The sequence below is a fragment of the Amblyraja radiata genome, chromosome 7 (genome assembly GCF_010909765.2).
Source record: "Amblyraja radiata isolate CabotCenter1 chromosome 7, sAmbRad1.1.pri, whole genome shotgun sequence".
In the NCBI taxonomy this organism is placed as follows: Eukaryota; Metazoa; Chordata; class Chondrichthyes; order Rajiformes; family Rajidae; genus Amblyraja; species Amblyraja radiata.
The window spans coordinates 19,286,414-19,298,794 of record NC_045962.1 but is presented as its reverse complement, the minus strand read 5'-3'; the positions used below and the strand labels follow the sequence as shown (position 1 = coordinate 19,298,794).

The following is a 12,381-nucleotide window of genomic DNA, read 5'->3' as shown; positions in this document are numbered from 1 at the left end:
TGTGAACTAATTATATGTTTTTTTGAAATTTATTGGATTTTATGCAATTAAGATCATTATAAACATAATAAGTCAGTTATATGATAATTGACCAACTTGCTAACATCGCACTTTACTGATTAATATCTCTTTATTAGCTGAGGCAGTCAATGATTTAATTTCATTTAGTTGAAAAGAACTTTGTGATTTTGGTTTGACAGGCCACACACGATGTAGGATTTAGCTTTATAGTTGAGTTCCACAGTATTTGAATGTTGGCACATTTGACAGATCACGTCAGCATGCCTTGAGGTTACTGCATTTGCAAATCGTAAACGATGAGCAAGCATATTGGCACTGACACATGAAGAAAGAATGGTTGAATATTACGTCCTAATAAAATGTATTATGTTGCAACTTAATTTTTTTAAATCTGGGTATTGCAGGCAAGGCCAGCATTTAATTCCCATCCAAAATTACATCTGAGGTGCCAATGGTGAGCTGCTGTCTTGAACTAATACTATTCTTCTAGTGAAGGAAGGAACTGCAGATGCTGGTTATACCAAAGACAGACACAAAATGCTGGAGTAACTCAGCGGGGTAGGCAGCATCTCTGGCGAGAAGGAATGGGTAACATTGCAGATCGAGACCCTTCTTCAGACTGTTGTCAGGGGAGAGGGAGGTACATAGATAAGGACGTTTCTAGATAAGGAAGTGTAAGGTGTGAAAACAGGACAGAGGGAATGTGGATCAAGGAAAATGTAGAATCGATCATTGTTAGTTGGGAGAAGGTAACAACAAAGCAAAGCAAAGAGGTTAAATGTAGTCGGAGAGTGAGACTGGTTGGAGAACTGGGAAGGAGAAGGGATGGACAGAGCGAAAGCAAGGGTTACTTGAAGGTAGAGAAGTCAATGTTCATTCCGTTGGGGTGCATTGTTACTTGTGCGGGTTGATAGGTTAATTGGCGATGTGTTGTTGAGTGGTAGAATCTGGGATTGTTGATGGAACTGTGTGGGGGGGAATAAAAGCAAAGGGATTTATGGATGATTAATGTAAATGGGTAGTTGATGGTCAGCATGGGCGGTGGACAGAAGGGCCTGTTGCTGTGCTGTTTCGTGCTACATCTACATATACACAACTTCACTAGAGGAATTTCAACCATGCAAACTTGTTGGGTAGCCCTAGCTGCATGTGGATATAGAGCATTGCTTAGGTGTCGCGAGTGGAATAAGGCATTGAGCAATCAAAAGCAAATATCCCCACTTCTGACCTTGTCACAGATGGAAGGTCATTTGATGAAGCGTCTGAAGGTGGTTTAGACTACCTGATGATCTCCTGCAGTGTTGTCCTAGGCCTGGGTTGATTGACCTCCAGGGAGTACAACTATTTTTCATTTCCCAATCATAATACAATGCAATGCATGTTGCAAGTTGACTTCAAATTATTTTTTTTAAACTTGCTGCAGAAAATAATATTTAAAAAATCCTCTCTAAGAAAATACAGTTGATGTAATGTTATTATTTTGACTTTAACATTCAGAGCCCGACCAGTAATCCTTGTGAATGCTTCATTAGAAGTCAATCCATCGGTGCTGAATCCAGAGAATAAAAACTGTACACGCAGAGACAATGTCATGGTGTCCTGGTAAGTTCAGCTTTGTGTATGTTGAGGTGCTTTTAGAAGCTTGGGTCAAATCATTTTTGTTTCTTGGTTTGCTCATGTTGATGGGCATTTGATTTGGTCTTTAACTGATAAATTACCTGTTATGATGAATCTTGCAGAATGTAGAGCATGGAAACAGGCCCTTCGGCCCAACTTGCCCACACTGACCAACAGCTCCCATCTACACTAGTCCCACATGCCTACGTTTGACCCACATCCCTCTAAGTATCTATATTGTATCTTTATATCATTTGCTTCTTAAGGTAACAGCTAATTACTTAAATTATCATAGAGATTTATTAAACTAAAATAACTTGCCATTGTTGCATTGTCTACACAGAAGGCAGGTGTACATATAGAGTTGAATAGTTATACAGCACGAACAGGCACTTCGGCCCAACCCATCCATGCCGGCCAACATGCCCAATCTAAGCTATGGAAATTCTGTATGTCTCCAATGACTCTTACCAATTTCTACAAAGGCACCAGAGAAGGCATCAAGGGTTAATATGACAACTCCTCTGCCCAAGACTGCAAGAAATTGCAGAGTTGTGAACGCAGCCCAGTCTATCACTCAAACCAACCCACACCCTGCAATCGACTCTATCTATTCTTCATGCTGTTATTGGGGAGGCAGCCAACATATTTAAGGACTATTCACATCCCAATCATTCGCTTGTTTCCCCTCTTCTATCAGGTGGAAGATAAGTGAGGCTTGAAAGCAATGTAATATTGGTTTATTATTGTCACCTGTATTGAAATATGATAAAAAGCTTTGTTTTGCCTGCTATCCAGGCACATCATACCATACACGAGTACAACTAGTAGTGCAGGCGAGAAAATAATTTGCCTGGATTAAATGCAAAACAATATTTTTAACTGTATCTGAATTTATGAAACATTTCCCCCTTAGTATTGCCACAAAAGAGAGCAGTCAGTCTGATGGTGCAATTCTTCAAGTGCTAAATGTTAAATAAGATACTCGTGTTTCATTTTGCATGGATAAACTTCTCTATAAACTTCAAGCCACATTTGAAATAGCTATTTGTTATAAAGCCAAGCAAGTAGTTGAAATATTATCAAAATTGGGATAGAACAGTGAGTTCACTCAGTGTGGTTCAACATTCTTTTCTCAACCAGAACAGATTGATCATTCATTACACTTGCCATTCAGTCTGCAAATTCCTCGATTGCCTATCTAAGCAAAGTCACTGCATTTCATTTAATGTGAAGAACATTAACGGCTTGAATATCTGGTGAAGTGTCTTATTCGTGCATGTTTGCTGTACACCTAACAATGGACAGGAGAGCACTCTACTCTTCCCACTCATGGCTAATTATGCTGATCAATGTTCTCAGCAACTTTGATTTTCATCGGTGCCACGATACTCTCCAACCAGTTTTGCTTCCAGTGATTCCAAAGGATGAGGAAATCCTTCCAGTGTGTAAACAAGTTGATTGTCCCCAAATACCCATATTGCTTTTTTACCATAACACCTGGTGTTGAAAGAAAAATTGCTCCCATCCTCAGTGTGTGGGGATCGATGGTCAGTGCGGACTCAGTGGTCCAAAGGGCCTGTTCCCGTGCTGTATCTCTAAACTAAACTTTTAGCATTGTATATATCAAAACTGTATGCACAGCAAGAATTCATTTGCTAGCAACGTTTTAATTGAGTAACAAATAACGGTTTGCTTCTTAGTATTAAATAAAACTTGATAGCCAGCCACAAATAACATTAAGGGCAGATGGAGTTGGGTGTCAAGGAGTCTTTATAAAAGAAGCAAGAGAAATAAAGGTATAGCGAATTAATTTCAGAACTTGTGATGAAATCTCACATCAAGCTCTACAGTTGTATCTCATCCATATTTTTCTTAACTTTAATTTTAATTTAAAAAAAAGTTCAGTTTGGGCTTTTTACGTTTGCTGATTACCTTTTCTTTCCTCATTAGTTTCAAAGTTACGTTTTGCTTAAGTGCCTTTGGAAAAAGAGCCACAAGTTTCTTGGGTGAGTTAAGTCTTGTTAGATCTGTGATTTTGCACAATTTTAATAAATCCACTTTTTTTATCAATTCTGTCATTTGAATTCTGGATGATAAAAGGTTGCACAGGCTTCAATGAGTTGGTGCATTGAGAAGATGAGAGGTGTTATCTTCAATGCTGAACTGAATCTGCATCAAATGAGATGTGGTGGGACACTTGCAAAATGTCATATATTTGAATGTTGTGAACTATTTTATATTAATTGGAAATGATGGGATGAAACTTTCCATTACGTTTCCACTTGACCTAATTACCGAGATAACGTTGGTGTTGAAAGGCAGAACTGTTCTCCCAGAGATTCCAAAAGATTAGAGAGGAATAGCTTTAAAGTGAGTTGGTAACATCTAATGCAGATGTGTAGGGCAAGATTTTACACAAGATGGTGTGTGCCCGGAACGTGATGCCAGAGGCGGTGTTAGAGGCATGTACGGTCATGGTGTTTAAGAGATGTTCGGATAGACACATGGATATGCAGGGAATGGAGAAATATGGATCATGTACAGGCAGATGGGATTAGTTTATCTCGGCATCATGTTCGACACAGGCATTAAGGGTCAAAGGACCGGTTACTGTGCTGTACAGTTCTATGTTAACATTGGCCAAGAACGTATAGTTGTAATGACAGCAAAACTGTTGAGCAGGCTCTGTAAAACTGATGACACATTCTAGTGTCTATACATTTACATATTGGAGCAGAAATCTAAAAGTTACTTTGAGCATCTCCTTGCTTTTCCACATGATGTGGTATTCTTGTAAACAAGTCCTCATTTTACATTGTCACTGTTGGGAGTCCTGCAGGCATTGTCGTCTGTGTGTTGCGATACTTTCCTATTCTGTGAGAAAAACCTGCACTTCAATAGCACATCTGCCTGAATTGGCTTCAGAGGTTCTGGATAATCGTGGTGTAAGACCAGTACATTTGTACATACCTGCACACCAAAATGTTTGTGTTCAGATTTCCCTGTCCAGTTTTGTCAGTCCTAAATCACGTTATACAGCCCCCACTATGTTTCATTAGGGTACCTGCACCACGAGAACATACAAAATAATAAATAGGAGCAAGAGTCGGCCACTGGCCCCTCAAACATGCCCCACCGCCCAACATGATCAAGGCTAATCTGCCCCAGATCCGAATGTCTAATTCCAGGTATAAATAGCCCTCCAACTCCATGGTCTATAAAAACTTATCAACCTCATTAAAAAAAAATAAGTCATGATCCACCCCACTGAGGTAGAGAATTCCAGAGATTCATCTCTCTCTGTGAGAAGAAATTCCTACACATCTCAGTTTTCCAAAGGATGAGGTATCTGCAGGTCAGAATGGATGTAGACACATCAACATTTTAAGCGCAACAGGCTCATAAAGCTGCCATATCTTTCTGTGTAGGAAGGAGTTGCGGATGCTGGTTTAAACTGAAGATAGACACAAAAAGCTGGAGTAACTCAGGCAGCATCTCTGGAGAGAAGAAATGGGTGACGTTTTGGGTCAAGACCCTTCTTCAGACTGAAGAACCTCAAACCGAAATGTCACCCATTCCTTCTCTCCAGAGATGCTGCCTGTCCCGCTGAGTTACTCCAGCATAATATCTATCTGTGTTTTCTGTATTGATTAATTCTTTGTTATGACTTCAGAAACTTCCTCCTTGAAATTAGAAAAAGCTTGCCCATAGACTTTAGAGATACAGCGTGGAAACAGGTCCTTCGGCCCCATTTCACTGCACCTTCGGGTGCATGTGACGAATAAAATTGACTTTGACTTTGACCGACCAGCAATCACCCCGTCCGTTAGCAAGCAGTAATCCACATACTAGGAGCATTTTGCAATTTACAGAGGCCAATTAACCTATAAACCTGTACATTTTTGGAGTGTGGGAGGAAACCGGAGCACCCGGAGAAAACCCACGCAGTCACAGGGAGAACAAACAAATTCCATACAACAGCAGCCATAGTCAGGATCAAACCCAGGTCTCTGGCACTGTGAGGCAGCAACTGTACCACCTCGCCTCTGTGCTGGCCGAATGGCTGTGATTTAATCTCTGGAGTCAGAATTTATTGAGCTGTTAAAGGTTTGACCAGGTGATGAACCATTTCATCTGGTCAAGGAGTCCAGAACAAAGGGAATGTACCTTTTAAAATTATAGTTGGGTAATTTAGAAATTATATTATTTGAAAGCACTGCTTCATGTCTAAGGGCAATGGGCATCCATAATTTTCTCCCCCCAAAAAATGTTAAGAATAGTTCAAAGATGACATGATTGACTTTTGTTCGATAATGGTAGATAATGTGTCCCCACTTTTGGGAAACAATTTACTGGTTCCCTTCGGTCTTTATTCTACAACACCTTGGACTATCTTCTTCACTGTCCACCACGCCACAAATGTTGGTGTCATCCATAAGCTTACTAATCAGCGGCCTACATTCCATCTGAATCATTAATATATATGACAAGCCACAGGCGACCCAGCACTGATCCCTGAGGCATAATGATCACAGGCCTCCAATCTGAAAAACAGACATCATGACCACCCTCTGACGACTTCCACCTAGCCAGTTTTGCCTATAATTGGCCAACTCGCCTTGCAACCCACATGATCTCACCTTCGAAACCAATCTACCTTGTGAAGAGCCGTATTAAAGACTGAGTCATCAATGTCTACTGCTCAGACATCATCAATCCTCTTGATCATCCTTTAGTTAAGTTTGTGAGTCACGATTTCCTACATACAAAACCAGACAGACCATCCCTAACCAGTCATTGCCTTTTCAAGTGCAGATAGATCATGTCCATGAGTCCGTTAACAGTACCGTATCCATCACTGATGTTATGCTCACGGGCCTGTAGTTCCCAGACTTGTCATTGCAGTCCTTGTTCAATAAAGGCACAACATTAACCATCCTGCAGCTTTCCGATACCTTACCCATGGCTAAAGAACATACATAACTTCCTGCCTGGACCACAGCAATTTATTTCCTTGCTTTCCATAACATCCTAGGATACACATGTTCAGATTCATCCACCTTCATGCACCTCAGGACCACCAACAGCTGCACACATCTGCGTTCCCTTCCCCGAATTCCCAGCTTCCCTGCCTGCCTGCTTCTTGGTAAATACAAATGAGAAGCATGCATTTGATTTAAATGAAAAAAGATGTTTGGATTTTCTTGTTGGGCTCTGCTTTGTATTTAAATGCTGATCTGTTTATGTGCAGAACTTTTAATGTCCTGAGATACACAGAAGGTACATTTTGCAAATAACAATTGAATCAAAAATTGTTGTGGAAAATAGCATTTAATCTTAGTGTTTGGTCCATATCTTGGTGTTGAATCTTGCACTCAAGAATGTAATACATTTGAGATCTGTGTTCCTTGTGCGTGTTTGCAGAAGATTTCCGCATGTCCTTGTCTGTCTGTAGCATTATTCCAAGTGTTCCCTGTAGAGGAGCTCTCTTGTGTTTGTACTCTGAATGTTTGCCATTGCCAGAGTGAGCTATGGTGCCATCCAATGCTGGAAAGATACCACTGCATCTATTTTACACATAGGCTCGGTATAACACACGACAGCACGACTAAATTCTGGGAAGACCGGATTTACGCAGCAAACTACTTTCAATGACTACTGGCATGAAATGTGTTTTGTTTTTATTTTTTCATGACTAGTTACATATTTTTAGTCAAATGTAAAGATACAAATGTGGTTTTTACTGCTCCGTGCATTATATAATTCGCACATCTCCATTATTGTGAAGTTAATCGCCCACGCTGTTTAAAAAAAAAAAAAAGCTAAAATCCACCTCTGCAGAGGAGCAAGAGTTTTTATTGAATCGGACATTGTGGGGTGGTTCTTTCAGACCATCTGCTGTGCATTACTGCTTCCGAGTACTAGAGCCAATTCCTGAATGAACTGTTCCAAATGAAATCCCATTCTTCAATCAATCATGACTGGGGGAAGATAACACCACGAGCGCTAGAGCAGGGGCCAGCAGGAAAACCTGGCTTAGTGAAAGCAAAGCTCACAGGGCAGCTAGAGTGGTGAACGTGGGCTGGCAGCTGGACAGGACGGAAGCTTACACCACAGGGCTGTGGGAGCAGCAAAGGTGTGTGGGCTGGGTGAACCCATCTGTGAGACAGATGAGAGCTGCAGGATGTTGCGGTGCATCGTGCAGTTGACATGCTGAGCTGCAGCCATTCAGTTTGGGGCGGCATGGTACTACAGCCTTACAGCGCCAGAGACCCGGGATCGATCCTGACTACAGGTGCTGTCCATACGGAGTTTGTACGTTCTCCCCGTGACCTGCGTGGGTTTTTCCCCGGGTGCTCCAGTTTCCTCCCACACTCCAAAGACGTAGAGGTTTGTAGGTTGATTGGCCTACATTGTAAATTGTCCCTAGTGAGTAGGATAGTGCAAGTGTACGGGGATCACCGGTCAGCATGGACCCGGTGGGCAAAAGTGCCCTTTTCCGCAATGTATCTTTAAACTAAATTAAACTAAACTAATATTTTAATGGTGACCAATCTCACAACTGCTGCTGTCCCCTCTCTGGTAGATAATGGTCTCAAGAACTTGCATCAAAATTCCAAACTTTTCCAGTGTTGTGGAAGTTGAATGTGGTGTTTTTGCATCTTGTCAGCTCAAACTGCAAGTGTTGGCAGGTTGATTAGTGGTGGAGGATATTACACTTTGACTGACTTGCAAATGTCACTGGAGGTCTGCTGAAGAACGACAGCCACTTTCCTCCTGTGGTCAGTGACACTAAAGCTCCTTCATGCTCCTCCATGTCATTTTCTGGTCCCGTCCAGCTAACTCGTGTAGTTTGGAATTTAAACAGTCCTTTTCTTTTCTGTGCAGCCTGTGGCTTTGCTGGAAGAACTGTCTGTAAAGGATCTCAAAATGGTGCCACAGGGCAGCACAGTGGTGCAGCTGGTAGAGCTGCTGCCTCAGTGCACCAGAGTCCCAGGTTTGACCCTGACCTCGGTTGCTGTCTGTGTGGAGTTTGTATATTCTCCCTATGACCATGTGGCTTTCCTCTGGGTGCACCAATTTCCTCCTATGTCCCAAAAATGTGTATTTGTAGGTTGATTGGCCTCTGTAAACTGTCTCTGGTGTGTAGGGAGTGGATGACAGAGTGGGATAACATAGAACTAGTGTGTGAATGTGTAATCGATGGTTGGCATATACGTAGTGGGCCGAAGTGCCTGTTTCCATGCTGTATCTTTCAATCAATCGATTCAAATTGAATTTAATTGTTTTTCATAGCGCTACCTCTTATGAAACATTCCCTCTGTCAAAAGTCAAGAGCGTTTTATTGTCATTTGTTCCAAAACAGAACAATGCAATTCTTACTAGCAGCGGTAGCACAACAGGTTTGTAAACACAGTACTTAATAGGTAACACAACAAACAAACAAAAATGAAATAAATTAAAAACCCATTATAATGCAAAAACAAAAGCCCTAGTTGCAACCTAGGCAGTTTGTAGTTTAGTTGGAATTTGTCGTATTCAATAGCCTGATGGTTGTTGGAAAGATGATGATCCTGAACCTGGACATTACAGTTTTTGGATTCGTATAACTTTTAGCTGATGGCAGGAGTGAACAGAGACCATTGTCAGAGTCGGCCTATTCAGGACCACTTATTTTCTTTTGCTTCTCAAAAGCTGCAAATGTTTTATTTATACTGGTAAAGATCATGGGGGTGATGGTAGTAACAAGGAACTGCTAATGCTTTTACCAAAGGAAGGCACAAAGTTGCTGTAGTAACTCAGTGGATCAGGCAGCATCTGTGGAGAACAGAACATGGATAGGTGATGTTTTGGCTCGGGACACTTCTTCTGACTGATTGCAAGGGGGGTGCGGAGAAAAAAAGCTGAAAGAGAGGGGGCGGACAAATTGATTTTTGGTGGAAGTGGGAGGATGCAAGGTCATTCAGGGGAAGGGAGTGTGTGTGGTGGATGCAGAAAGTAAGGGGGGGGGGTGTTAGAGGGGAAGGGAGGTGGTTGGTGTTTCACCAGATGGTAACTACTGGAGTTGTATTAATTATCGCATCATATTAATTTACATAATTGATAATTGAGTGCTAAGCCACAATGCAAAGGCGAGTTTCACCAATGGTGTTTGAAGACTTTTCTCTAATTGATCTGCTGAATATTATTTTCCTTCCAATGCTGCCTCTGGCCTGTTTGCAGACTTTAATGTGGTATTGCAGTTGGACAAGCTGAAGCAGAAGGGTGCCATCAAGAGAGCAATATTTATTCACAGTTCCCTTTCTTCATATGAGAAGAAAATGAAAGTGGAAAATAATCGAAGAAAAGTTTGTGAAGAATTGGAAGCCTATCTGAGGGTATGTAGATTTGGTATTTTTCCTCTGGAAATTATTATTTTTGATCATTTTCAGAAAAAGTCTCGATCGTGTATTCCAGTCCCTTCAAGGTATATGCCATCTTTAGCTAAGATGGTTGGCAAATTGCCATCTCCCTCTTACTATAGCTGTGCTGTTCTGATGTAAGTGGTATTATCACTGTCTGTTGTTTCCTCTATGAAATTATCTATTTCAACATGTGAAGCACATGTTTTTTGTTTATTCTTTAGTCATATGTCTTTTTGTTAGCTTGACAATGGGGACAAATTCAACCACCAATATTCTTCAAAGCAATTATATAATATCAGTTGAGGAGCACTTATATAGCCGATTTGAAATTATGTTTGAATTCAACGAATTGAGTGCACTTTCACATGGCAACAGGTACCTTCATCTGTTGCTGGTTAAATCTATGTAGATTATTATTTTCTGATGATGATTTTTATTTGAGTTGAAGGTTTATTTCAGGCAACATGTCAGCATGTTGTCGCTAATGTTATTGCTAGCCCTGCCTGCCATTATATTAACAGTTGGTCATGGTGATGACAAATTTCCCTGATGAATGAATGCAACAAAACATTTTATCTCCTTCTATGGTGATAGTTGCACATAGTAATCTCCAGTCTCTGAAATTTAGTAATGTTTTCTTTAAACCATTGATGATGTCATTTGTTGTGCCTCTTTGGGCATTAATCCATTTATAGCATGCAAAATATACAAGGTGGTGTTTATCTTAATTTACAGGATGAGTCCGAGTTCAGAGACAAATTGACTAAAATTGCTATCTACATGAAATACAGCTTAGATTTAACAACAACAATGGCTATAAATGGACTACAACCAATCCTTGACCCATTTACTCCAGATAATATCACCAAACAGGTTGGTAATCAACACATTTTCATCTTTCGAACAAGGATGTACTTGGCTAGCAATCTACATGTTTGATATTTTCTCGTGGTTTTAAAATGCTAAATTACTGCCAAAATTAACTTCTGTCCCTTCAATTTATTTCTCTCTGTCCCTTTTCTCCAAGCCCTCCAAATACTTAGGCCATGGACCATTCCCTGGCCAGTAAAACAGGTAAGGAACCTGTTCCACCCATCCATCACAGTAAACAGCCTACATTTGAGTTGGGCAAGAGCAGCCTTGTTGGTTGCTTTTAATGTTTTTATATCTTCCTAGTTTTTATTTCTTCCGCTTCACCCCCAATCAATCATTTCTCTGAAGTCTACCTGAGATCAGGAGCTATTTTCAATCTGCGATGACTACATTTTCCCTGTTTCCTTTGTTTCTGTTTGCATATCTGGATCCACTTCAAGACATTTCTCGTGTAAGAAAATAAGTAATAATCTCTCAGAACTGATACAAAGTGCTGGAGTATCTCAGCGCATCTCTGGAGAATGGCTCGGCAGCATCTCTGGAGAATATGGATAGTGAAGTTTTGGGTCAGACTGATTGCGGGGGGGAGGGGGGGGGGGTGGACGGATGGGGGGACTGGAAAAGAGGCAAGGGTGGGGACACACCCCGCCCGGCAAGTGATAGATGGATACAAGTGGTGTGGTGTGAATGACAGATGGGTTGACAAAGGCGCGAAAAGGAGACAAAAAGGTGAAAGGTAGTGAAATGTGAAGCCAACGGAAGTCATATAGATGGAAGGGGGCAGGGGAGAGAGAAAGGGGGGGGGGTAGAAAGTGGGAGAAATGCTGGCTTGAAATTGGATAATTCGATATTCATACTAGTGGCCTATGTGCAACCACCCCTCCCACCCCCCCCCCCCCCCCCCCCACCCTTCTCCCTACTCCCGCCTGGGTGCTCACTTTTACTCCCACTATCCCACCGCCCTTCCCCTTCCCCCATCCCTATATCCCTTGCTCTGGTTTCACATGTCACTCCTTTTTCCTTATCTGACGCCCTTTTGTCTCCTTTATGTCTCTGGCCTTTGTCCACTCATCTGCTAAGCAAAACTCCCCTCCTCACCTGTATCCACCTATCACTTGTCAAGCTTATCCTGTCTTCCCACTCCTTTCCCCCTCCCCTTCTCTTCCAGATTTCTCCCCCCCCGTTGAAGGATCCCGACCTGAAACGTCACCTATCCGTGATTTCCAGTGATGCTGCCTGACCTGCAGAATTACTTCAACATTTCGTCTTTTTTTTTGTAAATCTGCATTTGCAGTTCCTTTTGTCTACAGAATTTAGCTCAGCTTGCACGAATCGCGTTTGCTGCATGATTGTGCGTGCTGTGATTATTAGGTTGGATTGAGCTAACAGTTTTTGGACCGATTATCCTCGCGCTGTGTCGGTCACAGTGACAGCTACAATGCAGAGTCTGTGCGTAATAATT

At 41.6% G+C, this 12,381-nt stretch overlaps 1 protein-coding gene across 1 annotated transcript in view; it reads left to right on the top strand.

Moving 5' to 3' along the window:
• The window catches only part of itgav (integrin subunit alpha V), an 89,330-nt gene that overhangs the window by 57,257 nt on the left and 19,692 nt on the right, over positions 1-12,381 (top strand). The window contains exons 15-18 of the mRNA XM_033023801.1: positions 1,519-1,623; positions 3,592-3,647; positions 9,865-10,019; positions 10,782-10,919. Of these exons, the coding sequence (XP_032879692.1) occupies positions 1,519-1,623; positions 3,592-3,647; positions 9,865-10,019; positions 10,782-10,919 (454 nt within the window). The remainder of the gene's footprint in view (positions 1-1,518; positions 1,624-3,591; positions 3,648-9,864; positions 10,020-10,781; positions 10,920-12,381) is intronic.